The 26,286-nt window shown below is 43.4% G+C and overlaps 1 protein-coding gene across 4 annotated transcripts; it reads right to left on the bottom strand.

The window, feature by feature from the left end:
- Window positions 1-3,350: 3,350 nt before the first annotated feature.
- LOC147905405 (mitochondrial outer membrane protein porin of 36 kDa-like) lies at window positions 3,351-9,597 on the bottom strand. Of its 4 annotated transcripts, none has more exons than XM_087372329.1 (8): window positions 9,343-9,597; window positions 9,066-9,179; window positions 7,395-7,484; window positions 5,760-5,827; window positions 5,561-5,671; window positions 5,350-5,436; window positions 5,033-5,241; window positions 3,351-4,306 (listed from the first exon to the last, which is right to left on the bottom strand). In XM_087372329.1, exons 3-8 carry the CDS (start codon window positions 7,441-7,443, stop codon window positions 3,997-3,999), a joined length of 834 nt encoding a protein of 277 aa, XP_087228455.1. In that variant the 5' UTR covers window positions 7,444-7,484; window positions 9,066-9,179; window positions 9,343-9,597; the 3' UTR covers window positions 3,351-3,996. The 4 variants fall into 4 exon arrangements, with proteins under 4 accessions (XP_087228455.1, XP_087228481.1, XP_087228488.1 ...); XM_087372355.1 differs by having other exon boundaries at window positions 7,395-7,478; XM_087372362.1 differs by lacking the exon at window positions 9,066-9,179 and having other exon boundaries at window positions 7,395-7,478.
- Between the last annotated feature and the right edge of the window lie 16,689 nt (window positions 9,598-26,286).

Below are 26,286 nucleotides of genomic sequence, written 5' to 3'. Positions count from 1 at the left end.
AACTCAACAAGACATTAACTATTTAACAATTGCGCACCTCAAAAGGCCACCGCACAAAAACATCATCCCGCATTTATTTTACACAAACAACGTGAAGAACCAACACAATCAAAAGATATTCGATAGCCTACCATATCAACCACACATTCTACCATCGATTGATACCAGGTAGAAAACATGTAGCAAAACAATAATAATCCTAGAGGACCCACGAAAAGCTTGTGGCCTAGAACACAAATTGGATCTTAAGCCAAGAATGATAGTTGAAATATGATCAGGCAACCTAGACATCGATGATGGCTTGGTCAACTACACAAACAGAATATTTAGAGGCTCTAAAATGCAACATAAACCTTCCCGCGTCTGGGTGGAATTCAATGACATGAAGACAAGAACAAAAGCACACTACGAAAACCAAAACCTATATGATAGAGAGATCGGCAACAAGTGGACACCTATTCTACGAATCACGTGTGACTTTCAAGTAGGCAACAACCACTTGAACATAATCACATGGAAACAATTCCCGCTACAGGCCCCTATAGGAAGAACGGTGCATCACTCACAAGGCCTCACCATGGACGTGCTAGTATTTGATCCCACTGGGATCAAATCACATGGGCTGCTCTACACAGCACTATCAAGAGTCCACACTCCCAAAACCTATACTTCGACTTGAGGCTAGAAAATGAAAAAACTAAAAAACAGACAGTGCTATACTCCGGGAAATGGCAAGACTACATGCAGATAACAGTTGGACATTCGACCAGGTGGACTATAGTAACACAAAATACCAAGGAAAAACGTTGCAGAGCCTGAACACACGCTCACTCAACCTTCACAAAGAAGACATCATGAATTCACAAAGCATCCTCCAAGCAACAATCTTATGTTTTCAAGAAACACACACAAAACTACATGCAGCACCGGACATACCACTTTTCAATATAACCATAACATCGACAAGCCTGGGACTGGGGCACATACTTCAAACAAGAACTCCATCTCCTCCAACACTTAAAACGTAAACGATCAAGGCTGTGAATGCCTCCTCACAATCTTCCAAACATCATCAAACAAATAATTGACAGTTATTAACACATACAAAGTGCCAAGAACGAAAACACAAAACCTCACGCAAAACATCAAAAAAATCATCGACATGATACCACAACAAACGACGACATATATTGTGGGGGACTTCAATATCAACTAAAACTCAAAAACAACCCCTCCAACAAAACTCAAAGAAATGATGCGAGATTGCAATATGCTGCATATAATAACATCGTCAACAACAGTACATGGAACGACAATTGACCAAATATGGACCAACACAAAAGAAGAGAATAAAACCTAGCACGAACTACATATATTGGTCGAACCACTCGTTGCTTTACACAACAATAGAAATATAGAGGACCACCCCAAAAAAAAAACCAAAAAATAACATAAAAACCAAAAGATCACCACAAAACTAAACACAACACAAGCATGTTCAAGGGCAGGCCCACTAAAGAAACTTCAACTTGTTTCCACAAGTTATGGCCCTTTCTTTCAAGTACAAGATATACTCTTACTTTTCACCATGACCTCCATTTTCATCTTAACCATGCATTTTTTCCTTGCTCTAGTCTTATTACCTATTTTGATCACTCAATAATTATTGTATGCACCCAATATAGTTGCACCTACTATAGTTACACTACATTCCCAAGGATCATGCGCACTACAAGCTTGCCCTAGACGGGGGGGGTTTGAGTAATGAAAACAACTAGGACAAACGAAATTCTCTTTCTTTCTTGCCGCGCATATCACATAATCCCCTCTGTTTCTCTTTCCCCTATAAACTCTCCCCTCCTCTCTCTCTCTCTCTCTCTCTCTCTCTCTCTCTCTCTCACACACATAACTTTCCACCCTCTACACATCCAATTCTTCTCTCGCAATTTTTCGAGCAAGCTTTATGAATGATTTATGAGCATTCATCTTGTTTAAATAGGAAATGAGCAAAATTAATTTCAAATAAGTTTAGTATGTGATTGAGCAAATAGAAAACTAAATAATGCAGTGTGACTAAAAGAGATCACCAAGGGAAACATGAGAAGCATGTCTTTTAACACCTTAAAGCTGAAGCACACAATGTAACTCATTTCTAGACTCCAACCTTAAGGTCACCGTGGAGTACCAAAATGCTGGCAAGAAAATGATAGCCCCTGGAGTAATTTTCTAAACTATTCAAATACCCTCCAGAAGTGGCAGAATAGATTCACATTCAGTAATACAACGTTGAGCACAGAACCTCCATCAGAGCGCCTCTGATGTTAGGACTTATTTGGAGCATATTTTTGAAGACGAGCGATCTCAACGAAGAAGAGTTCATCTGACAATCACTTAATAAATAAGGGACCTCAAACCAGCTCAAGGTGGGTTTGCAGTAAATCTACAGACCTATTGTTATAGCAGGAGGGCCAACCCTAGGCTATTTAAATATACCTATAGATAAAACCAGGAACATGCCCAAACTCATCCTCTAAAAACGTAACATAGTGCAGTTTCAATCTCACAATAGTCGCTCGGTAAGGTTGAAAACCATAAACTCCATCACACATAGCTACTATGACATCCCCACTGACATCATCAGCGCCCAACAGTAACACATACTTGAGCATCCATTTATACAGTTCTTCTTACTGAGTTTCTCTCAGCATTCAGGCAGACTCAGCAATGACAACGTCACGCATACAAATCCACACCCGCACACACTTAAGCATCCATTTATTTAAAAAACTTCGTAATGAGTTTCTGTAGGAACTCGGGCAGACTCAGCCATGACAAAGGCTATTAATAAATGATTTGCTCTTGCTAGCCCTTGAGAGGCCTTACCTATGCCTAGCCTGCCATAATAGGTCCACAAGGAATTCAACAGTTACTTGACTTTGCTTGGTTCTGCTGTATACTAGCCCTAAACTACCAACCTCAGTCTAGTGGACTGCCGATCCTCAAACACACAAACATCATAAACCTCACCCTAACCCAGCATGACATCAGTAAGAACAGAGTAAATAGCCCGTTTTTGGAAAGGTACATCCCCTACAATATAATTTTCTAGCCAAGCTTTGCCCACAATGCAGCCATAAAGCTATGCACAATGCTCTGTGGTATTAATTCCAAAGCCTCAATTCAACGAGGTATTGGTGTCATGCAGCAGATACTTTGTTGTGTTCATGGTTCAATTCTTGCAGAAACTTTTACAATGGAGAATAGATTAAGAATTTAAAATTTGACATAGAAAAGAAATGACCAAAGGATTTTTCAACGAATGGCCAGAGATGTATAATAAGAGAGCGTGATACCTTAACACCCCATTTGCTGTCAATGAGTAACAACGTTCATATTCCTGCCACTTTTTTAAATAATCATGCTTCTTATCAGCTTGATAGGCATAAGCTATAATGATTTAGGTGCCATGCAAGCATGGATTGCATCAGCCCAGAAAATACATAAATTAAAATGTGAGCACTGTCTATTCGTAGAGCTACTGTGAATGTTCGCTATTCTCATGGTAGAGGGAACCTAGCATGATTACAGCCTCAGTCAAGTGTTAACACAAGATCAGCAATTGATGACAACCAGCAATCAAGAAATTGGCTACCCATTTGCAATCATGGAACTAACAAACAGCTTTGCTTAGTACCCTATGGACAATTAAGTTTCACACAAGAGCCCTGGAGGACTTGACTACATCAAAATAGCTGCACAAATTGAATTGTGAAATCCTCAGTGAAAGTATATCATCAATCCTTCGCTCTGTCAAAAATTTATTCACCTTTAAAAGAGCCTTCGTAAGTACAAGATCCGTGTTAGGCGAAGCAGCCAAAAATAAACTCTTGAAGGGAGAAATGTGACATGCAACCAGCAGAAACTTGCCCTCGTAGAAATGAGCACTGGCAAACGTGCTTATTGTCTGTTTCTTATGTGAAAGATGGTTTGTGATCCTTACTCTGGCTTCAATGACAGTTGCAACCCTACCTTAGCACTGTTCTCCAGTGATCGTGTGTCAACCTCACCAGAAATAGTTACCAATGATTTGGCCATCCACTCATGTTGAATAAGAGCAGCTACCTTCCCATGGTGATTAAGTCTAGCCTTCACAGATGTTAGAGGGTCCAACATGTAGAGACCACCAACAGTGAACGAATTTTCTTTCTTGGAGATGCTGTGCGCAATCTCAGCAGCTACAGTTGAATTGGTAAGAGGACTCAACAAGTGCAAGTAGGAAAACTTCAGTGTATCACCTTTGTCAGTCCTGCAAAACCAGACCCTGTAATCAGAGGAAGTGGCATCCGCAGCTACTTGTGGTGCGTCATATGGTCAAACAAAAGCTGCACAGAACATGACAGAAGAAATATCTGTGTGCTGCACGGCTTGATAATGACTGAAACCTCAAAGCATGTGTATCAGCATTAGATCATGTAAGACAAACAGAAAATCATATGCTTACAGTTACAACATTGAAGGCAAAAGAAACAGAACGACTTACACAATCTTTGGTAGGCGACAATGTATAACAACCTGAAGAACTTCACCTTAATAAGAGAAAAAGTTGGCTTTCAGGGGGAGCACAAAAAGACGAGGAGACCAGGGACACCCACTATTGAGTACAAGCCTACAAGAAGAGAAACTGCATGTACTCCACATAAGGGGGAGACCACAAGCCAAAGCCTTTCCAGTCCATACCCACGCTTAAAATAGGTTCACCAATATACAAAACTCTACAATGGAACTCATGCATGAATTTTACAAAATAGATATTATACGTCAAAAGGTCAGGGCTGGGATGACCTAATATTGAGTGCAAGGCTCAAGCCTCGCAAACAAGAGAGACCACATATATTCCACAAGTCATAGGTTAAACAAAAACCATTGCAAACCACCAGTAGACCAGGACCTGAAGCTTACAAATTTACAACACAATTGAAAAAAAAAAGCATTAAATGAAATAAATTCTAAAAAACTCTGGCAAGGTTTTTACAAAAGAAGTGACGCAGAGAAGTCCGGCTTCGTAAAGCTCAATCCTGCATTGTATTTCGTGAGATTTCCCGCTGCTGTATCAAACGCAACCTCGCCACCCAATGCAAATTCTTTGGAACCAACCACTGTAGAGAATTCGGTAAGTGGAGCTGGAGTTAGTCCAATGCTAGAGCTCACACCAGTGTAATCGTGAAGATACTGAAGTTCCACCTGATACAATACATATACAATTGCATCAGCATTACAGATGAGATCACTACTAAAGGCTTGGATCTTCTCTACAAAATGGAGAGTTTGTTGAATGAAAAACCTGCATACCTTCCCTGACCTTTGATCAGGTATAGTGAAGTTAAGAATAGTCTTCAATCCTGGAGCTGCTTCATCCCAGGTGACAGTTGCAAAGACCTGGCACGGGCAGTGGTAGAAGACACAACAAAATTACAGATCTCACAGCAGAATTTCAGCAACCCTGACTTGACCACCATTCAAAAGAGCATGTTGGAAAGAAAGGGAAATCTCATAAGCATACATTTGAGCTTGTGTCAACTTTCACGTCAGTTGTTAGATTGTCCTTTTTGAACTGGGCATTGATATCACCAAGAAAAGCTTCGCCTTTTTTTATTCCCGTGGAAGTGAAGGCCTGCAAGACATTTGTGAGCATGACTCAAACTGCAACTATCAATTCTGATGGGAACAGAGGCAGAAATTTCAGAGAAAGAACCACCCACCAAGCCAGTTGAGGTGCACGTTGTGAGACTGAATTTATGGTCATAATTGTAGTCCTTGTAAAGTAAGTCTGCCAAAACACATATTAAGATTTCAGCAATCAGAGCATAGGGCTGGAAGACTTATCTTGTACCACTTTTACCGCTTAGTTCGGCAGCTGTTAATAAATATGATGACAGCGACCTTCCTTCAAGCTATGTCTTCAGACAAGAAGCAAAGTCGCATACACCATCCAATAAAGAAGTAGCTACTTTCAATCAGTCCAAATGCCAAAAAGAAATTGGAACGAGATAGCCAAAAACATCCACTGACAATCGAAGAGGCTTCAAGGTAACGTGTTATCAAGTGCAATGTACAGAGTGATTGGAACAAAGAGGGCCCAAAAAGCCCACTAACCATCATGACACTTAAATTGTGCTATTGAAATTGCAGTTGAAATAACAATAGAAAAGAAAAAGCTCATGGACCATGACCAGAGAAAGTAAAAAGAGAAAAATCAGCTCTTACCAGAAGCCGCTGTACATTTGTCAATTAAACTTACACAAGGACCTAGAATGTAGCAAGGTCTATGCAAAGACTGTAGCAGGAGTAATGATGTGACATACAGTAAGTTTACAAATCAGCCACATTTGCATCTCCTAGCAGGAGTAATGATGTGACATACAGTAAATTTACAAATCAGCCGTATTTGCATCTCCTGCCTCGAGAACAAAGGAGTCTCACAAGCATGCTTGATCAAACCCACAAAGTGAAATTTCAGGACCACATGCAAAGAATGTGGATGCGAGAGTTTCTGTTACTTGAATTTTCAAAAATGCATGGGAAATTTTAAAAATTAGTAGTTGGTCATCCAGCCAATACCCTTTGAGTAGGTATCGACCAACCAGGTCCTAAATCATTTTCTTTAACAAGCCAGAGTCTTTCTAGAAAAAATCCCCACAAAAGTCCACTAGAATCCCTTGGCCAAATATTACATAGAGTGAAGACTTTCGTCAACTGCACTTTGAATAACATCAACAAAATAGACCAATTCACTGCCACCCTGAATTTAAAAAGGCATAGTGTAACTTTATACAATCATTTCAGACTTCGACAATGGCATAACAATGTGTTCAGAAGAAAGTATGCACCCACACTAACTTCAGAAAATGCAGACGAATTCCTAAGCAATGTTATAACCTTGATGACAGGTCTGCAAACCCATTGACATGTAAAGCTGCAACTCACATGTAATGATTTGAAGACTTTATTCCGATACAAAGACATTGCAAAGTGAAGTAGAAAATACTTGAGTGATCACTGATAGAAAAGCATGCTCGGCAATGGAACTAAGATTAATAGCAGAAGCTGTATCAAAACAAACCCTAGGAATAACAAGAGAGCTTACAAGCATGCCACATGAGTCATAATTTGACAGCTTTGAGGAAAACTAGAGCATCTAACACAAGAACTGCAAGTGACAGACGTTGGGAAATGAAGCATTCCAAACATTTCCAAGCAGTGATTCTTTGAAATAGGGCATGTTTGGGCATGTATCTCAAATAAGCCTGTTCATATGAACTAAAAACAGAACAAAGCACAGACCATTAACACAATTCATGAAAGATGGATAGCACAAAAAAGCAAGAGAGCCAAACCTCTTGCTTTCTTTCCAATTTCTGAAAAAAGGCCTGGACCTTTGCCCATTTGGAGATGCAGGGAAGCCCGCTCTTACTACTTTGCTGATCCTTCAATACAGTTCATCATCAAAGTGCATCAGCTACATTCCAAAGCCTATGACAATTCTATGGTCCTTCAATAAAATTCGTAGTCAAAATCCATTAACTATGTTCCAAAGCTCGTCAACATGTCATGCAGAGATGCTTCCAGACTACATAAAGAGCTTCAGATGCACATCAATTTCTAGAAGCGCCAAGCGAATTACATCCCCATCCCTGCTACTACGAGACCCTGAACTGCAGTAAGGGATTGAAAAATGGAAAAAATGAAAGTCGAATACAATGCCAAATCTAAACAATAAATGAGAGCTGCAACAAAAGAGAAACTCAGAAAAAAATAGCAAAATAGCCCATACAACAATTGGAACACAAGAAGTAACTTACAAGGAAACATAGTACGTGGCACCCAGCCTAACAAATATTGGCAGTAATGCATTAGATGTAGCCATGCATCAACTCAAGCACTGTATAAAAGTTGCTATGTCTACACAAGGCAGCAATCAAGTTTCTCAGAGACAAAACTCTCCATATACCTACAACACAAATATACTAGGCGACAATAAACCAAGAAATGGCAAGAGCAAACAGTAGAGAGGCTTCGATCAGAAGAAAAAAGTTATTGCTGCTATATAACTTTAAACACTACTGAAAGTGTCTAGCGATGATAAATATTTTACATAAGCAAGACTCACATAGCTAACTGTACCGCTAATGCGGTCACAAGAGAAGAGAAAGCATCAGAAGACGAGTGACAACTAAAATAGGAACAAAGCTCAACACACATCGCATGCCACATGAACCGTTCATAATTAACATGTATTCGTAGCGCTTGGTTCTTCACACATGCAGACAGTTTTTAGCGGTTAGCTTCCTTAATTAAATACAGCGTCACATAATTTGGTAGTGAATCTTCTCCAAAACGCCTCAAAGACAAAACACGATTCCAAATCAGAAATACAGCTACAAGATTGTTTGTCCAACTACTGCTCGCTTCGCCACGAACTGAGGGTCTAACGGAGGCTACTCGTTTATTCTCCGCACTATACCTTCGCTAAGGAAGGATCATTGCCTGACGCGCCCTTTCACCTTGAATGAGCTTTGCTGAGCAGCAAACAGAAGTTATTGGCTGGACTTTAACCTAAGTTCCTGGTGTCTTCAGGATACCAGATAAATTAGGATAAGGATCATGGCCTCACGCTCCCTCTTGCAGGCTGTATTCGGACATGAGCTGTACTCTTCATATGTAATGCAATACAGCATCCTTCTCAACATGAAAGTACAGTCATTCCATGTAAAATGCTGCCAGATTGTTGATCTATTTCCCGGATTCATCAAAACGCTGTGGGGAAAAGTGTAATATACGCCTCGATGGCCCGAGAAGATACATAAGTTGAATTCCTAAGAAAATGATATGTCAACACAACTACCTCCCGAAATTGAGTCCCCGAGAGACGCAAACGCAAGAGTACATGAGTGCATTGGAGCCGAAATGAAGGTGCCTAGCCGGGGCGTGAACCATTGACGATAGATTGAACCACGAGATTTAAAATTGGAAGACGTATGAAGAATTCAAGGGCAGCCAGATAATACCAGAAACTTCACGAAAAGGTACGTAGACAATCGGATTCGGACGTGATCAACGTGCGGAGAGAGGAGAGGGTATCTGAAAGAAATGAAGGGGGAGGCGGCGAAAAGGAGATCGAGCTGCGAAACGGGAATGGGGAAAGGGGGAAACGGCATGAAATGAAAAAACGTTTGAAGGGAAGCAAAGGAGAAACGGGAAAAAATGTAGAAAAGGTCTCAAGATGAAGAAAATCGAGCGAAGCGATGAGAAGAAAGGGGGGGAGGGGAAAGAAGGGAAGCATACCTGAGGATGGAGCTGGAAGGCGATGGCGATGGAGGCAAGGTCTGGCTATGGCGATTAGGGTTTCTGTGGTGTGCTCGCCAAGCTTTCCCGGCGACTTTGCATCCTTCCTTCGTCGCTCTCCTTGCAGCTCAAGAAAACCCTAATTTACATCCTTCTTCCCTTCATCCCAACCGTCCATTTCCATCCTCTTTGCCTCTCCACATGGCACTTTAAATCCCAATGGTGGAAAATGACCAGCTCTCACACGCACTCCTGTTCTATTACATGCTTCAAGCGACTTCGCGTGCCCCCTTATTCTATTCAAAGTTTGTCTCCAAGATTACATAATGCAATAGCTACTATATTTTGCACGAATAAACATGTGATCATAGGAATTCCTTTAGTCTATCCAAGCTTTACATAGAGCCACGATGTTATGCCACATGTCAAGAGTGTATCCATTGATTTTAGATGCAAGTGACAATGCAAATTGAGATATGCATTTTGCTTTGCCTTCTAAGGGTATTACTCTTACTTATTATGGCAATTAATGATTGATCAAATTGTTGTTTTGGCATGCCTTATCTTTGAATAGACTTTATGGTAGCTTTGATCATCAACAATATCTTTTGATTGGATGCCCTCGCCTATTATAAATATAATGTGCCCTAGAGGAGGATGGGAAAATTAAAGAAAATTAAAATTAAAAAATGACAATTTGGGATTTGAGGTCACCTTTGTTGGCACATCCCCCCCCCCCCCTGGGCATGGTGTTGATTAATGAATTGGTGAATAGCGAAATAGTGTGGATGGAGCGCTCAATGACACAAGCAATTTTATGGTATCAGAACAAGCTACCTTACAATAGTCCATAGTATATGCAACGACTACCCGTCTAGGCAATTTGGTTATGCTCATACTTGCATGACACATGGGCGATCCTCCACTTTGAGCAAAGCTTTAGATTGGACTTGACTGGACTATCGTGGGAGAGAGGCCCCTGACAGCTCATGTGATTTGAGCACTTTCAAGATTCTATGGCACCAAGTGGTTTGCTAATTTGTGTGGGGACAGCAATTGACATGTGATGGCCACTTGATCATTGTGTTGGTCTGGCCTTGTATGTGAACAAATATTGAGACTTCCTCTATATTCTATTCCAAACTGTCTTGTACCTCTTATGTATCTCAAGACTCTCTTGGCTGCATTCCAGTGAGACTGTTTTGGATTTGCCATATACTTACTACATAACAAATATCTATCCTCGTCATAGTCAAATATATAAGAGATCATATGAGTTGTCAATAGTACTTGTCATTGACTGTAGGCTGATCTGGATCTTTGGTAAGTTTCAGACTACAATCTTGCAATCTGCCATATGAAACTTTTTTAGGAGGCTGTCCACATATTTATGCTAGCTCATCCAAGTCTCTTCATAACTCAATTCCAAGACAATAGTGCATAAGTCCAAGATCTTCCATGTCGAACTATGTAGATAAGTCTTGTTTCAGCTTGCTGATGAAGCTATCATTGCTTCCGATCACAATCAAATCATCTACATATAGAACTGCAAGAGTGATGTCTCCCCTTGAATTTTGAAGTAGAGAGTATGATCTGCATTGTACTTCATGTATCCTAGATTAGCAAAATACTTGTCTATTCTGCTATACCAACTTCTAGGTGCTTGCTTCAAGCTGTAGAGACCTTCTTGGGACGGCAAACCTGATGCTCTTTCCTGGTTCAACATACCCTGCTAGTTGTTGCATGTAGACTTCCTCGTCTAGGTAACCATTGAAATAAGCATTTTTGACATCTAGCTGGTACACATTCCATCTTCTGAGTGTCGCTAGTGATATCAAAAATCTTATGGAATCCATCTTTGCTACTTCACTTTGTAAACCCATTTGTTTGCAATGGCCTTCTTTCATGGTGGAAGGTCACATAATTCCCAAGTGTTGTTTTTGTACAAAGCTTCCATTTCTTCATTCATAGCAATTTGCCATTCTGGCTTGTCAATTGCGTCTTCGAAGTCCACTCACTCTTCTAGGTGACTAAGTAATCGGTGTGAACATTCCTGTATTTGATGTTTTATGTTCTGATTCTCATCAAAAATTACATCTGTGGAGATTATGACTTTTCACTTGATGGGATCATGCAACTTGTATGCTTTGCTTTCTTCACTGTAGCCAACCATGATGCATTTGTGTGACTTCACATCCAACTTTCTACGATGATCATCATGTATGTGGGCATATGCTATGCAACCAAATATGCAAAGATGCCCAATGCATGGCGTGTATCCAGTGAATGCTTCATAAGGTGTCATACCCTAAATCGGTTCGATCGGAAGCCGATTAAACGAGTAGTTTGTAGTGGCAATTTCTTTTGCCCAATATTGATTAGGAAGATGCTTCTCAGAGAGCATAGCTCTACCATTGTTTTGCTAAAGTCCCATTCTTCCTTTTAGCTATTGCATTCTACTAAGGGGTATCTACAGATGTGAATTGTCTTCGGATGCCATTACTTCTACAAAAGTTTATGAATGCTAAAGACATGTATTCTCCTCCTCTATCTAATCTCATGACTTTGACCTTTCTGCCTGTCTGGTTCTCTACCATGGCTTTGAATTCTTGAAATGTGGAAAAGACTTCAGATTTCTCTTTCAGAAAGTAGACCGAACAATATCTATTGTAGTCGTTAATGAAAGTCAAGAAGTAAAGTGAACCATTGATGATGTGGGTCTGTGCACAACCCTATACATCTGTAAGTATTAAATCAAGAATACCTCTTGCTTGAGAGGTGCTTCTGCCAAAGTTTGTTCTCTTTTGTTTACAGAAGCAACATGCTTCGCAAATGTTTCCAAGAAACTATAGTTTTGGAATTCCAATTGCCATATTCTGATTTCTCAGTCGAATCAAACTATTGAAATTGACATGTCCATATCTCTTGTGCCATACCACAGAAAGTGGCATTGGTTGCTGTTGAGCTCACATGGCATGCAAATCTAGTACTAAAGCTAGCATTCTGAACAAGCGTCCTTCCTTAATTGCTTTTCCTACTAGCTGATATCCTTTGGATTTGTCTCTAATAATGCATTCATCCCCATCAAAGATGACTCTATCATTGTATTCTGTCGTTAGCCCAACTAACAACAGGTTCTTGCTAAGCTTTGGAACATAGAGTACATCTTTCATCAATCCTCTCGTACCAGTGAATTTGTTCATAGGGACAATGCCTTTCCCTTGAACTCGATTTGGTGTGTTATCTATAGTGTAAATAACATTCTTCTGTCCTTATAGTGGTTTCATCTCCGTGAACCATTCCTCATGCTTTGTCATGTGAGATGATGCACTGCCATCAATGTAGCAGGGATCTTGATCTGCTTGATCAACTTGATAACTGCATTCCCCTTTTGAATTGCAATCAATGTCAAGATACACTATTTTTGCATATCCTCACCTGCAAGAAACATATTCTGAGATTCATTAGCATAATGACTGTGATTGAATGTCCACCATGGTGATTTCCTCTTCCACGGGAATTCCCTCGATTGTTGCTAGATTGATCTCCTTGGTTGTTTTTCTTCTTGTGAGAATCTCTTTCATAGTGTCCAAACTTATGACAATTGCATTGAATGTTAGACACGTTGGTGGAGGATGCATTCTCTCTTCATTGAAATCTTCCTCAATTGGAATGATTTCCTCTTGGATGCTGATGCTACTGTTGTTGTGGATGCGGATGCGAATACTGCTCCTGATGACTTTGATGTTGATGACTGCTTCTCTAAGATGCTCTATCTCTATCTCTGCCTTTGCCTTTACCTCTATCTGAAGCTGTGAATGCTTGATCATTGGAATGACCTTTGAGTGATGTGATGGCCCGAATCCTTAGTTCTTCACCAAGTAACACTGATGGTAATTCTTCCAGTGTTGGACTTTACCGTTGAATGGCAATACTCTGGACTAGATTCTCATATCCCCCTCCTAGTCCATTTAGGATGATTCTGTGAGATTTATAGTCTCTACTGCTGCTATGAGTTGATTGTTATTGTCCTTGATTTTGAGTATGTAAGCATACCAGTTTCATTGCAATTACGTAAACTCTCATTGATTTGTGTGAGAATCATGGATGTGTTCTTATCTCGTAAAGAGCTGTGAACATATCCCATGCTTATTTTGATGACTTCACTGTGTTGAGCTGTCCAAGCATGACATCTTGCATGTTCTGTTTGATCAAAGGATATGGATATTTGTCTTTCTTGTCCCATTCTTCCTCTGCTCCAGCAACGGCAGGATCTACAACAGATGTGCACATGATTGCTGCAGGTGTAGAACCTTCTGCTTGGACTTATATGCTGGACTATCAAATGGTCTGGGTATAGACCCTGTCAAGTCGAGGGATCGAGCTCTCCTACTCATGAGACAACATCCTAATGAAACACTAATTTAAGGAGGATGCAACCTAAGTGCAAACATGATGAAGAGAGTGCTCATGACATGTACCACAAGTCAATTAGGTTCCAAGATAGATTAGCTTGGACTCATAAACAAAATCTTGAGTGTATGTGAATTTCTCTTACTCAACAATACATGATAGGTCTCTTATATAGAGAGTGCCCTTAGAATAGTCAACACTTGTGGGGTCCTCTGATCCACATCTCTCCTTGTGGATATCCTTGATCCACATCTCCACATCATGTAGTCCACATCCTAGGGTGGCTACTTTAATTCTTTACCATACCTTAGCCTCTAATATATATGCTCATGGCACCATATCTCAACACCTCCCCTTGGTGCCATGATCCATTGGCTACCGCAAGGTGGTCAAATGTGAGTTACAAATCCATCACCTCCCCTTAGTGCATGCATTGCTACTTCAGGTGGTCAAGTGTGGCTTTTACATGTCAATACCTCCCGTGGGTGCTTTCATAGCTGCTCTCAGGTGGTCAAGCTTGATTTACAAACGTGTGGGCTGAAGGTGGCAAGGTTTTGCTTCTCAATACTTGATGTCGATGGCATTCTCTTCTTTGCTTGACATAGCTTGATGCATGATGCTTTGTTCTTCCATGTGCCTTAATGCTTTATGTGTGGATGCTATGTTCTGTGCTATGGTCATCTCATGCACTTGTGTTGTTGGCATGCTTTTTGCAATCATGCGTCGCTTTTCCATTTCTTGCAAAGGTCTTACCATGAGCTTCATTTTTCTTCAATGGCAGTGTCTAATTGCATATAATTGCATACAATGATTCTGATCTAACAAGCGCATAGAGCTTGAAAAGACGATCACTTTTTTTTTTTGGGAGTGCAAATTCTTCCGAGATTGGAAGTTACGGCTTATTGAAGTTTTGATCAAAAAAGGGGCCTCTGATGATGTGGCTTGGCTATTCACATGCTGCTTGCAGGACTGTGCTTAGCAAGAGGTTACTATGCTGAGGTGGCCCTATGCCATGTGGTAATCTTTTGACCCAAATAGGTTAACCCAAGGTTACATTAACTTTACCATGGTAAATTTAATCTCGACACGTGTCCAACAATCTACCATAGGCATGACCTAAGGTCATGTTGGCCTACGCTTATCTACCATGTGTCACTTTGCAACCATTGACTACTAACCCATCTGCAACTTACTAATAACCTAACCTCATCTGAGTTAACGTATTTGTACATCGTCGTTCATTGCGCTATCATAGCACTCTGTTCATTGCTGTGGCCGATCCTTGCGTCTACCACTTGAAGGTCACTTACCGATCGCCTCATAATCGAGCACACTCGCAAGACCTTGGAACTGTTAGAGATTTTGCATGTCTGATCGTCTGGTGGGTCGCTGTGGCGACGCGGTAGAGTAGTCACTGGAGTCGCCACGTTTGGAGACAGAGGAGAGCTGCTACCCTTTGCGTCAAGTCACCTCGTGTGTAGAAGGCACTCGTCAAAGGGCTTGTCATGTGCATAAGGTGTTCGTCGAAGAGCTCTGGCTTGGGAGGCAGATTACTGTCATAGGAGCTATAGCGAGTTTGTCGTGTAGTTGTAGGGATGGCATTGTAGAGGCTGCACTGCTGTGTTGGAGCTATGGCATTTTAAAGGCTGCCGGGACTTAGAGCCTAGATGCGCTATGTGCGCTGCTAGTTATCCGTGTCATTGCAGCCTCCATCTATGGCTTGTGGTAGAAGCTTTCGGAGGAGCTGCTCGCATTGCTGTTGGTAGAGGAGGACGTAGATGGAGAGCAACGGAGCTACCTTTGCATGTGATAGGAGCCACTAGGGAAGGCTGTGCGCAAGGCATAAATGGAGCTCATGGCTCGCTGCTGCTACTAGTTACATGCTGGATGTGGAAGTCTTCTAAGAAGCCAGGAGCATGGTTACGTTTTTGAGTTTGTTGGAGCAATAGGCAACTTAGAAGCTTGCTTTGGAGTTAGCCGAGTCGATGGCTATGAGGTTGTTGACCAGCTTGAAGATCCACGGTTGGAGAAGAGCTTCATGTGCATGGAGTAGATCATTTGGAGGGCCGTCTCATGTTTGTTGAAGCTGTAGGCTAGATGGAGCCCTGATGAAGTCGCCCTTGGGTAGCTGCCTCTTTGAAGCGGGATTCTCTCTCCCTAACTTCGATTCTCTCTCCCTAACTTTGGAAGCTCTCACATGAAAATCTCTAAATGGAATTTCAAGATTTAGTCAAGAGAAACCATGAGTACCTAAGGTGTGCCTACAACTAATCAAGGAGAGCTAGACCTAAGCTCTAATACCATGTCAAATCGGGGGATCGAGCTCTCCTACTCATGAGACAACATCCTAATGAAACACTAATCTAAGGAGGATGCAACCTAAGCGCAAACATGATGAAGAGAGTGTTCATGACATGTACCTCAAGTCAATTAGGTTCCAAGATAGATTAGCTTGGACTCATAAACAGAATCTTGAGTGTATGTGAATTTCTCTTACTCAACAATACAACTCAACAATACATGATAGGCCTCTTATATAGAGAGTGCCCTTAGAATAGTCAACACCTATGGGATCCTCTTATCCACATCTCTCCTTGTGAATATCCTTGATCCACATTCATGTAGTCCACATCCTAGGGTGGCTACGTTAATTCTTTCCTATACCATACCTTAGCCTCTAATATATGTGCTCATGGCACCATATCTCAATGACCCATCAGCATACACCCATTTGTATATTAAAGTACAAGAATGGTCTCCATTAGATATTTCCATGTGTTGTAATTTGAGTTATCCAACTTAGCAGATGCCTCCAAATTGAGTTTGCTAGTGGTAGACATGGTGCAAGATAGTACTCAAAGTGACTGTGAAAAAACACTACCTGAATCAACTACAATCTGAACTGTCGACACAGACTGGTCGGGTTTTTGACAGGCCCCTAGGCCTATAAAAGGAGGGGCTTCATGCCCCATTATTCATCCAACATTCAGCAGAAAGTGGAGCAGACACGAGCAACCTGAAGGCATTCCCTTTGGCCTCATCTTGGAGGTAAAGGAGAGTTGAAGGAGTGTTGCAAACTGAGTTCCCTAAGGGCTAAGACCTTGGCTGTCTTCTAGGGCAGCAAGGTGTTGTGATCATCATACCTTCTGGAGCAGCCATTCACAAGAAGGTTGGAGCAGTGGAACAGGGACCTGTGTGTTGCAGACAAAGCTTGGCAGGGGCTACTGCCCACCTAGGCTGATTCACAGGCAATAAGGTGGAGAAGAACACACTGGGCGGAAAGTCCACAGACGCTCGAGGTGGAGCACGCGGACTCGAGTCTAGAGATAGCCAGCAGATAGGAGGACCTTGTGGTTCGATCAGAGGACCACACCATTGGTGGGACTCTGGATCTATCTCTTTTGTATCGGGTCCATAGTTTTGGATGGAAATATATATTTTGGTGTCTTCTATATCTGGCTGGTTCATTGTCTATTGATGAGTTTGCACATCTATGTTGAATGCGCATAAGTAAAGAAGTTTATGATCCCACACCCCACATGCACGCTCTATGAGCTCTTGGGCATTACTATAAGTCTTCCGCTGTGTACCCTCTGTTGGGTCATTTCTAACAACACCAATAGGTCCCCTGGACGCCTACCCTAGTAGCAAGACATCTTCACTCTGCGTGCTACCTAGGAGCGTGATACTTCAAGATTGAGAGCGACCGTCGAAAGGTGGGGGCGTTTCTGCAAGGCTTGGTCTGTAGGAGTCTTTCACACCCTTTCTGCGAGGGGTATTTGCTAGATGTATAAACCACCACCCTAGTTGTTAGCCCTTGTTTTGGAGATTCTCTAGGTAGTGAGTTGGGATCTTTGGAAACAGATTGGTTTTTCTGGCTAACAACTAGCTTCTTCGTCATTGTACTTACCATCTCCTCAACTCCTTTTGAAAGTTCATTTTGTATGGTGTTTTTCAATCATTAATAGAAGTTTCTTTTCTTTGGGGGGGAAAAAAGATTTTAGAGATGACTCGCTAGCCCTTGCAAGCAAAGGAGGAGACTTTCAGATGTGGGCCAACATCCAATCAATGGTCTCTCCATGGGATGATGAGACAGCTACAAACCCCCTTCATTGAGGTGGAACTCCTTGATGGGCTCAAGCATTATTGCCCTCCCGATGCAAGAATGCTTGAGGGAAGATGGCTTGTCTCTGCTATTCCTTTTGGGAGCACTTGGGCACCTTGTGCTGCTTGGCTTTTGAGGAGCTTTTTATTGTTTGTAGCTCCCTTAGACCCTTGCACACGGATGGATTTGAGACAAGACCGACATTCAACAATGAGAAACCTGATCACTCTTCTAGATATTGCATACATGACCTTAGCCAAGGTACTTGTGGTTGTGGCCTTACCTCCCAGATATCATTTTGCAGATAGACATGCTTTGTATGGGAGCCAGGTTTTGCAGGTTTTGGACATTAGCTTCACTTTCTACGAGGCCATTGAGTGGACACACCAAGAGCTAAGCCCCTTGCGATCCTCCTCTTAAATTTTGAGAAGGCCTATGACAGGGTCGATTGGGCGTGATCATGAGGAGATTGGGCTTCCCAGAGTGATGGGTACATGGGATCTCTACTCTCTGTATACAACCTGCTTCAACTAGATAGGTCACACAAAGGAGGTATTTTGCCTCTCTGCTTGGTGTGATGCGGTTGCCCTATTTCTGTGTATGGCCAAGGCCTTGGGCTATTTCCTTAGATCACAAGAGGATGGTTTGGTAGGGATGCAGCTTTGATTTAGCAAGAGGAGGAGTGCTTAGACTCAGAGATGTAGATGACATGACCTTATTGTGGAGGATATTGTGGAGGGCGCAACAACTAGCTTGGAGCAGGTGCGGCACCTACTAGAGATCTACTAATCTACTATCAGGCATCTGGGGCCAAGATCAACTGAAACAAATCAATTGTTGGCTTCCTCATAGCAACAAAGGAGAACCTCACATCTTGGCTTCAAATCGATATTTGGAGGCCAAATGGTGCAATAGTTCAACTACCAAGTTTGGATGTCTTGACAAATTAGGAGATAGCTCCATTGCTAGAGATTGTGCATCTAAAGCTCCTCTACTAAAGCACTCAACAAGGGTGTCACTGGCAAGGAGAGAGATTGTGGGGCATTGAGATCTTTTGGGAATGACTTGGTACTGAAGGGTGGTGAGAGGAGTTTTGCATGGCCCCAAGATTTAGTGCATCCCTCTGGGATAGGTCTCCCACTCAAAGTCTTCTTCATGGATTATGACATTGGTTACCTTTACCTGGTCTTCTACAATATAACCCAAGGAGGGTTACTACAGCTACAATGCAAGCTAAGGGACATAGAACTTGGGGAGGCATATACCTTCGACCATTGTAATGGCAAAGGATCAAAGTGGTTTCATGACCAGAGTACAGTTTGGCAATTGACCCCTAACCTTATAGTGATGAGATCACTTAGTGATATTTATGGCTTTGGAAGGGGCATTCTTTGGGAGCTTTAGTGGGACTGAGATCACTTAGTGATATTTATGGCTTTGGGAGGGGCATTCTTTGGGAGCTTTAGTGGGACCCTAGGGAGTGCACCTACGGTTGCAGTTGGATGCCTTGCCTTGACGCTTTCACGAGAGCACCACAGTTTGGGGTAATAGGCACCCGTTGAGGTCATTACCAAATGTTGGTCCCATATTTGGACCAGCCTTTATCCAAGGAAGATCTTGTAGTTTTGTTGGCTAATGGCCTACGATGGTCTACCCATGGGTAGTGATGAGATCTATCACAATTGCATGGCAGGAGATGATAGCACATTGCCTATGGAGCTTCCCTTTGGCTTAAAGGATTTGGTGGTGCTCTCTCAAGATTGCAACCAAGGTGTGAAGGATTCACGAGTTTTTCACCTGGGGTATGGTGGCTTGGCTGACAAAGGGGAGGCATGCTTTCTCCATTGAAATGAACTCACCAGTCGACTTGATCGATGCTGATTAGCCATGATATCCATGATGTCTCCCCTCCGACTTTTTCAACACCCCATGGATTATTGATTTTGTATCTAGTAAAATGATGATCTACAAGCACATTGTGCAACCTTCATGTGCACCTAGCTGCCATGCTCCAATGGCACACCTCTCCAAAGGCACTATCTCAGCATGTGACCCCTCTTGCCACATTATCATTTCTCATTTTTTGCCCCTCCACCTAGATCAAGCTATATCTCTTGATCCAGAAAGAATTCGAGGGCACTCCAATAAGGAAAAGCATTCTATTTTTTGTGATCTATGCGCATGTCACATCACATGAATATTTTGAAGCAAGTATCATACACTTTTTATCCGTGGCATCAAATCCACTTCTTGCACGCACATAAGCCTCTACATCAGGCATCTGACCCAACACCAAAAATGAACTAAAGAAGAAGGAATTATTTGCTGCTTTTCATCACTCGAGGGTTGGTCTAGATCTAGATTACAGTAGATTAGTCATCCCCAGAGAAGAGAACTCCAAAGCAACCAATTGAAGCCATGCCCAAAAATTCCCAAATAGTTCCTATAGTCCCTATGCTCACATGTGGTTTCACATCATCACATGTCCTGAAACCCGACCTTCCACACATTTGTGAGCAGACTTTAGAGTTTTCAAAGGCATTGGTCGATTGTTCAGTGGGCAGATTGCACATCATATTATTTTTGACACACATGTCACCATTGTAAAGCCTATTGGCTATTTTCTGGCATTGTACACATTACTTGAGCCTTGTAAAGCCTTTGGCTATTCCCAACATTATTTGCCACATCAGCCTTGTTGGGTCAGCCCAACCAACCCTTTAAGGGCTCACAAAACTAGGGCCCTTTGGCCCACACTTCTAGGGCTTTTGGCCCTCCAATCAAGGCAGGGGCCCAGCCTATATAAGGCATGCCACTGCCCACTGGCAGCCCCATTTACTACTCTACCAGTAGCCCTGTACACTTGTGCTCCTGACCTACCATGTCAGTGCCTGTTTGTCCTGCTGGTTCTACCCTCTCCAGGCTCTTCTCCAGTGCCATACAATTCCGTACACTGTTGATGTCATCGTGCCTTTCATAGGGTCCTGCTGTAGTCCACTGAGTGCCTCATGCCAGATCCAAGACATTGTGTCCCCACCATCTTCTTGCACATGAGTTGCTCCTGATGCACCATTTCATCCTTGGGATACCCCACCAACCATGAATGCTCCAGATCTATCCCAGATCCACACATCCAGGTAATCTCTTTTTGGGCACATCCTGCCCTAGGTCTCCCTCCCCCACGTTCTCCTCATTTGGGGGCTTACAGATGGGGAGGTGACCTTTCCAACACCCCCTCTCACCGACACATCCAGGCCCAATGCCAACACGTCGATGAAGATGATCCCGTAACTCCCTGGTCGTAGTCCTCTGGAACTTTTCGGTGTCGAAATCTTTTCCTGGCTTTTCATCCAATGGCTCCTGCTCTACCAAGTCTGATTCCGCTTCCGCACACCATCTTGGTACACAGGTCCATCTCTGGTAGCACCTCCTGGCACCACCCCCTTCCGTCACATTCCTGCCTTCAATTCGAGCAACCCCACCTCCACGATCTTCCAGTTGTCCCCCTCATATTGAGTGAACAACCTGGAGTCTTCCAGGCATCATGCTCTGAGGGTCTGTTTCAACCCGTCCTTCCTTTGGCAGGGTCTGCAACAAAAGTACATCTCCAAATCACCTGGACTGCGAACCTTAAATGCACCTGACTGAACCTGAGTCACCCTCCTTCTCGCAAGGGCACAATCCTCCAGTCATGGAAGTGGATTCCCTAGAGCTTCTGAATCAGGGTTGTCCTTCAGCAGGGTCCCTACCTTCAGGCTCCCACACCTGTGAGCCTCCTACTTGGGCTCTGCTGGGTCTCTACAACAATGATGTGATTAATACTTGGCTTTCTGCTAAGAGCATCAGCAACTACATTTTCCTTTCCAGGTTGATACTGAATCATGGGCTGAAAACTCTGTATAAATCATGCCCACTTGATGTGCCTATCGGATATTAGTGGCTGAGTTAACAAATGCTTGATACTTTGCTAATCAGTTTTGATAAGAAACTCAGATCCCATCAAATAATGTTTCCACATTTGTAAGGCATGAACAACAGCGGTTAATTCTTTATCATATGTGCTATGATTGCATTCTATTGGTTTTAATTTTTGGCTCTCATATGCTATTGGATGTCCATCTTGCATGTTAGAAATGACCCAACAGAGGGTACACACAGCGCGGATGACTTATAGTAATGCCTAGGAGCTCACACAGTGTGCGTGTGGGGTGTGGAATCACAAATTTCTTTACTTATATGCATTCAACATAGATGTGCAGACTCATCAATAGACAATGAACCAACTAGATATAGAAGACACCAAAATATATATTTCCGTCCAAAACTATGGACACAATACAAAAGAGATAGATCCAAAGTCCCACCAATGGTGTGGTCCTCTGATCTAACCACAAGGTCCTCCTCCTATCTGCTGGCTATCTCTAGACTCGAGTCCGCGTGCTCCACCTCAAGCGTCTATAGACTTTCTATCCGGTGTGTTCTTCTCCACCTTACTGCTTGTGAATCAGCCTAGGTGGGCAGCCCCTGCCAAGCTTTGTCTGCAGCACACAGGTCCCTGTTCCACTGCTCCAACTTGCTTGTGAATGGCTTCTCCAGAAGGTATGATGATCACAACACCTTGCGGCCCTAGAAGACAGCCACGGTGCCAGCCCTTAGGGAACTCAGTCTGCGGAACTCCTTCAACTCTCCTTTACCTCCAAGATGAGGCCAAAGGGAATGCCTTCAGGCTGCTCCTGTCTGCTCCACTTTCTACTGGATGTTGGATGAATAATGGGGCATGAAGCCCCTCCTTTTATAGGCCTAGGGGCCTGTCAAAAACCTGACCAGTCTGTCTGGGCCGACTGGATAGACCAGGTTGGCTGGCCCAACCGACCTGGTTGGCTCAGCCCAACCAGCCCTTTAAGGGCTCACAAAACTAGGGCCCTTTGGCCCACACTTCTAGAGCTTTTGGCCCTCCAATCAAGGCAGGGGCCCAACCTATATAAGGCATGCCACTGCCCACTGGCAGCCTACCCTCTGCCAGGCTCTTCTCTAGCACCGTACAATTCCGTACACTGGTGATGTCATCGCGCCTTTCATAGGGTCCTTCTGCAGTCCACTGAGTGCCTCATGCCAGGCCTGATCCAAGACACTGTGTCCCTGCCATCTTCCTGCACATGAGCTGCTCCTGATGCAGCCTTTCATCCTTGGGATACCCCACCAACCATGAATGCTCCAGATCTGTCCCACATCCACACATCCAGGTAATCTCTCTTTGGGCACATCATGCCCTAGGTCTCCCTCCCCCACACTCTCCTCATTTGGGGGCTTACAGATGGGGAGGTGACCTTTCCAACAGGTGTCCCATCACCTTACTACACCCACACCTTGCTACACACCTTACTATTGGCATCGGGCGGACCTATTGGCATCCCATCACCTTACTACACCCACACACTATCCTCTAGCACAAAAGTTGGGCCTGAGCGGGAAGGTGGCTAGGCAACAAAAGCATCTGCTCCAACCAGGGACAGATGGGGAGTCCACCGTGAGCCAGCAACCACAAAAAATAAGAGATCTTCCGCTGTCTCATGCTAATCTAAAGACGAGGCGAGACGTGGGAGATGAGCTCTTGAGGACATCTTGCTCAACCTAACTGCCACTCTCTTGAGGGGTTCCAAGCTACTGCCTCCAACTGAAGGCGACGCCCAATGCGACTCGTATATAAGAAAAAGGAGACCTGTCCTACTTGATCTCGCCAAAACCATTCCCTCGGGTTTCACTGAATGTCGCAAAGAGGACAGCCCTTCCAAAACCAAAGATGTCAAACTGCTCCCTCAGGGACCTATAAGACTGTGACTAGATCAATGTGCCAAGTCTTGCCCAAGCGGCCTACTATCTTGACCCACTGCCAATCCAAACCATCCAAGGCTACCTCATCCTCGCCGCCTCTCTTTGTCTCGACCTAGAGGAAGCCTCATGGTCCCACCCTGTAGAAACTACGGTGGAAGGACTCGAGAGTCCATAAAGAAACAGAACCTAAGATGCACTCCACTCCATGAGAACTACCTCGACTAGCAGTGTGGTGTCCACGGACTGCGTAACCCCTCCCAACAGGAAGCAAGAATTGCTGTGTCAATCTCCGCCATCCAGATGCCTTCCCCCACAGGAGAGAGAGAGCCTTTACCCTGGTGTCTACATCCCAAGAAGCTGTCTCCAAGCCCCAAGGGACCTAGTTGGGCCATTGTCCCCCCCTACGTGTAGTATATGAGAACACCTCCACTATCCTATCTTAGTGCTTGATCTTAGACAAAAAGAAGCCAATGTGGGTCTGCTGACCTAGCATACCCCCCTCAAAAGTTCCAAATCTCTAGGTGCCAAATGAGAGACTTTCTCAAACTCCTCCCTGCTGCAAGAGGGGCTGGCCTGAATGAGTCCCCCCACCAACTGTGCCACTGCTAAACTCTAAAAAGGCTCCTCATCAATGGGGATCCCTTCCCTGTTAAGGGAGCCTCCGAGAAAATCCATGTGTGGGACTAATGCCATTGCGCCCCTGTGTAGGGGTGTTCGAAGAAGTGCCTACTGAAGGAGAAGCCTCCAAGGTTTCGCTCCTCGCTTGCCCAAGAGGGCTCTGCTCTACATCTCTAGATCAATGATGCCGCCTCGTGCGTGGGATGAATCGTCTCAATTCTTAGGAGGACCAAAGTGAAATTGCCCCGCCTTATGAGTCTTAAAATATGGTTATGGCCTATAATAACTCGATAAGAGCTAGCCTTGCACACTCCCCCAATTCTCTAGCTTTCCAGATGGTCACTTTTTCGTGTTTGTCATAGACCCATCAAGTCTTGCTAACGTAAATAGATCTTTCTTTCGTTCGTTCTCTACCTTTGTAGATGCAAACTTGTTGAGTGCGGACCTATGGTCTAAAAGAGCACCAGGTCATCCTATAGCCTCGATCTCCTGGAAGGTCAAGCACACTAGCCAATGGAAGTCTAGCTCATGGTCCCTTAGGCTCTCTATGGATGCCAAATCTCTCATAAGGGTCATCCACTTCGAAGGATCAAGCCTACAACTCTATGCAGCTTTGAATGAGCTTTGCTATCCAAAGGGCCCAACCATCCTATAAGTGGGATCCTCTCCGAGCCAAATCTATGCTTTGGCCTACTGTACCTCCTAATAATAGAGAGCATCAGGGTTCCTCACACCCAACCTTAAGGATCGCTTGGTGCGAGTAGTCCAAACTTTGGAAGTCATTTGTGCCTACCAAAATCTTGGTGGACCTCCTCTGTGCGCGAGTCCGCGCACCCCTATCCAATCTCCCAAGAGCTCACCTGGCCAAAGAAGAGCCATAAGCTCCACAGGATTCTAGTGTACTTGATCTCCCACCAAGCATTCCATCCTTGAATTGCTCCCACCTCTATAGAGGACATTGCAAAAAAAAAGAACATCACCCTCTCCTCCCGCACCCCTCCTCACATTTATTCTCTTCAAACTCAATTTTTTTGAAGTTACCCCCACCCATGAGTCTACCACCACCCATGAGGCCACATTTGGTAGGCACTTAATAAGTCAAGACCAAAAGGGGCATGCTTGAGCATAAACATCAAGGATCCCAAGATCGACATCTCCAAGCCAAATGCCCATCAACACAATGCAACCTCAAATCAACTCCCTAATCAAGGACCTCCGGAGCAAGGGCCAACAAGGGCCCCTCTAATAGAAATGCAAAATCTCCCAATTCATCCTACCTTGATGACCAAGTCTCAAACCCGCGACTCAAGAACAAGCAATTGCACCTCTCAAGAGCAAGCAATTGCACCTCTTCATGTTTACAACGATGACGTGTTATGATGCCCCCTTTCAAGGAGCCAAACAAATTGGGATTACTTGTCCTTGAAACCACCTGCCAAAGAACGACGACTCTGGTCTCCACTCCTTGCCTTGCCATGAGTTCAGAATGTGCATGGCTCCCACGCATGTTAGTGGCTGTAAAGACGAGTTGCAACAAGTCAATGGATATTTTGATGCTTTAGAAGCGACTGCCCAAATTAGCAAATCTAGATAGGACACGCTCAATCGGGTAGCCATAGTCTGCAAGGGCCAATGGTAGCCATGCACCGAGGCTTGAGGAACAGTACCATCATGCTTGAGAAGTTGGTCAATTCACACTTTGCCTTATCCCTATTCATGATCTACATCCACAATATCCCATAAAGGAGGTCAATTTGTAATGAAGCTCTCTTTTGAGAAAAATGAGACGCTACAATTTTTAGGACAATCAAATGGACAAAGTGTCTCTTGGCCTTTCAATTTTCTTTTGAGGATATCCACCTGTAATTGTGCAAATTGATGTAATGAAAATTCATATTAGGCTATCTATATGCACTGTGCAAATTAATGTAATGGAAATTTTTCTATGACAAATATTCTCTATGTGCAGGGAACCA

Source organism: Dipteris shenzhenensis, chromosome 1 (genome assembly GCF_047967505.1).
Source record: "Dipteris shenzhenensis isolate YYH24624 ecotype China chromosome 1, Dip_SZ_1.0, whole genome shotgun sequence".
NCBI classification, from domain to species: Eukaryota; Viridiplantae; Streptophyta; class Polypodiopsida; order Gleicheniales; family Dipteridaceae; genus Dipteris; species Dipteris shenzhenensis.
Note: the sequence above shows the minus strand (reverse complement) of the source record. Positions and strands in the feature narration are given on the sequence as shown.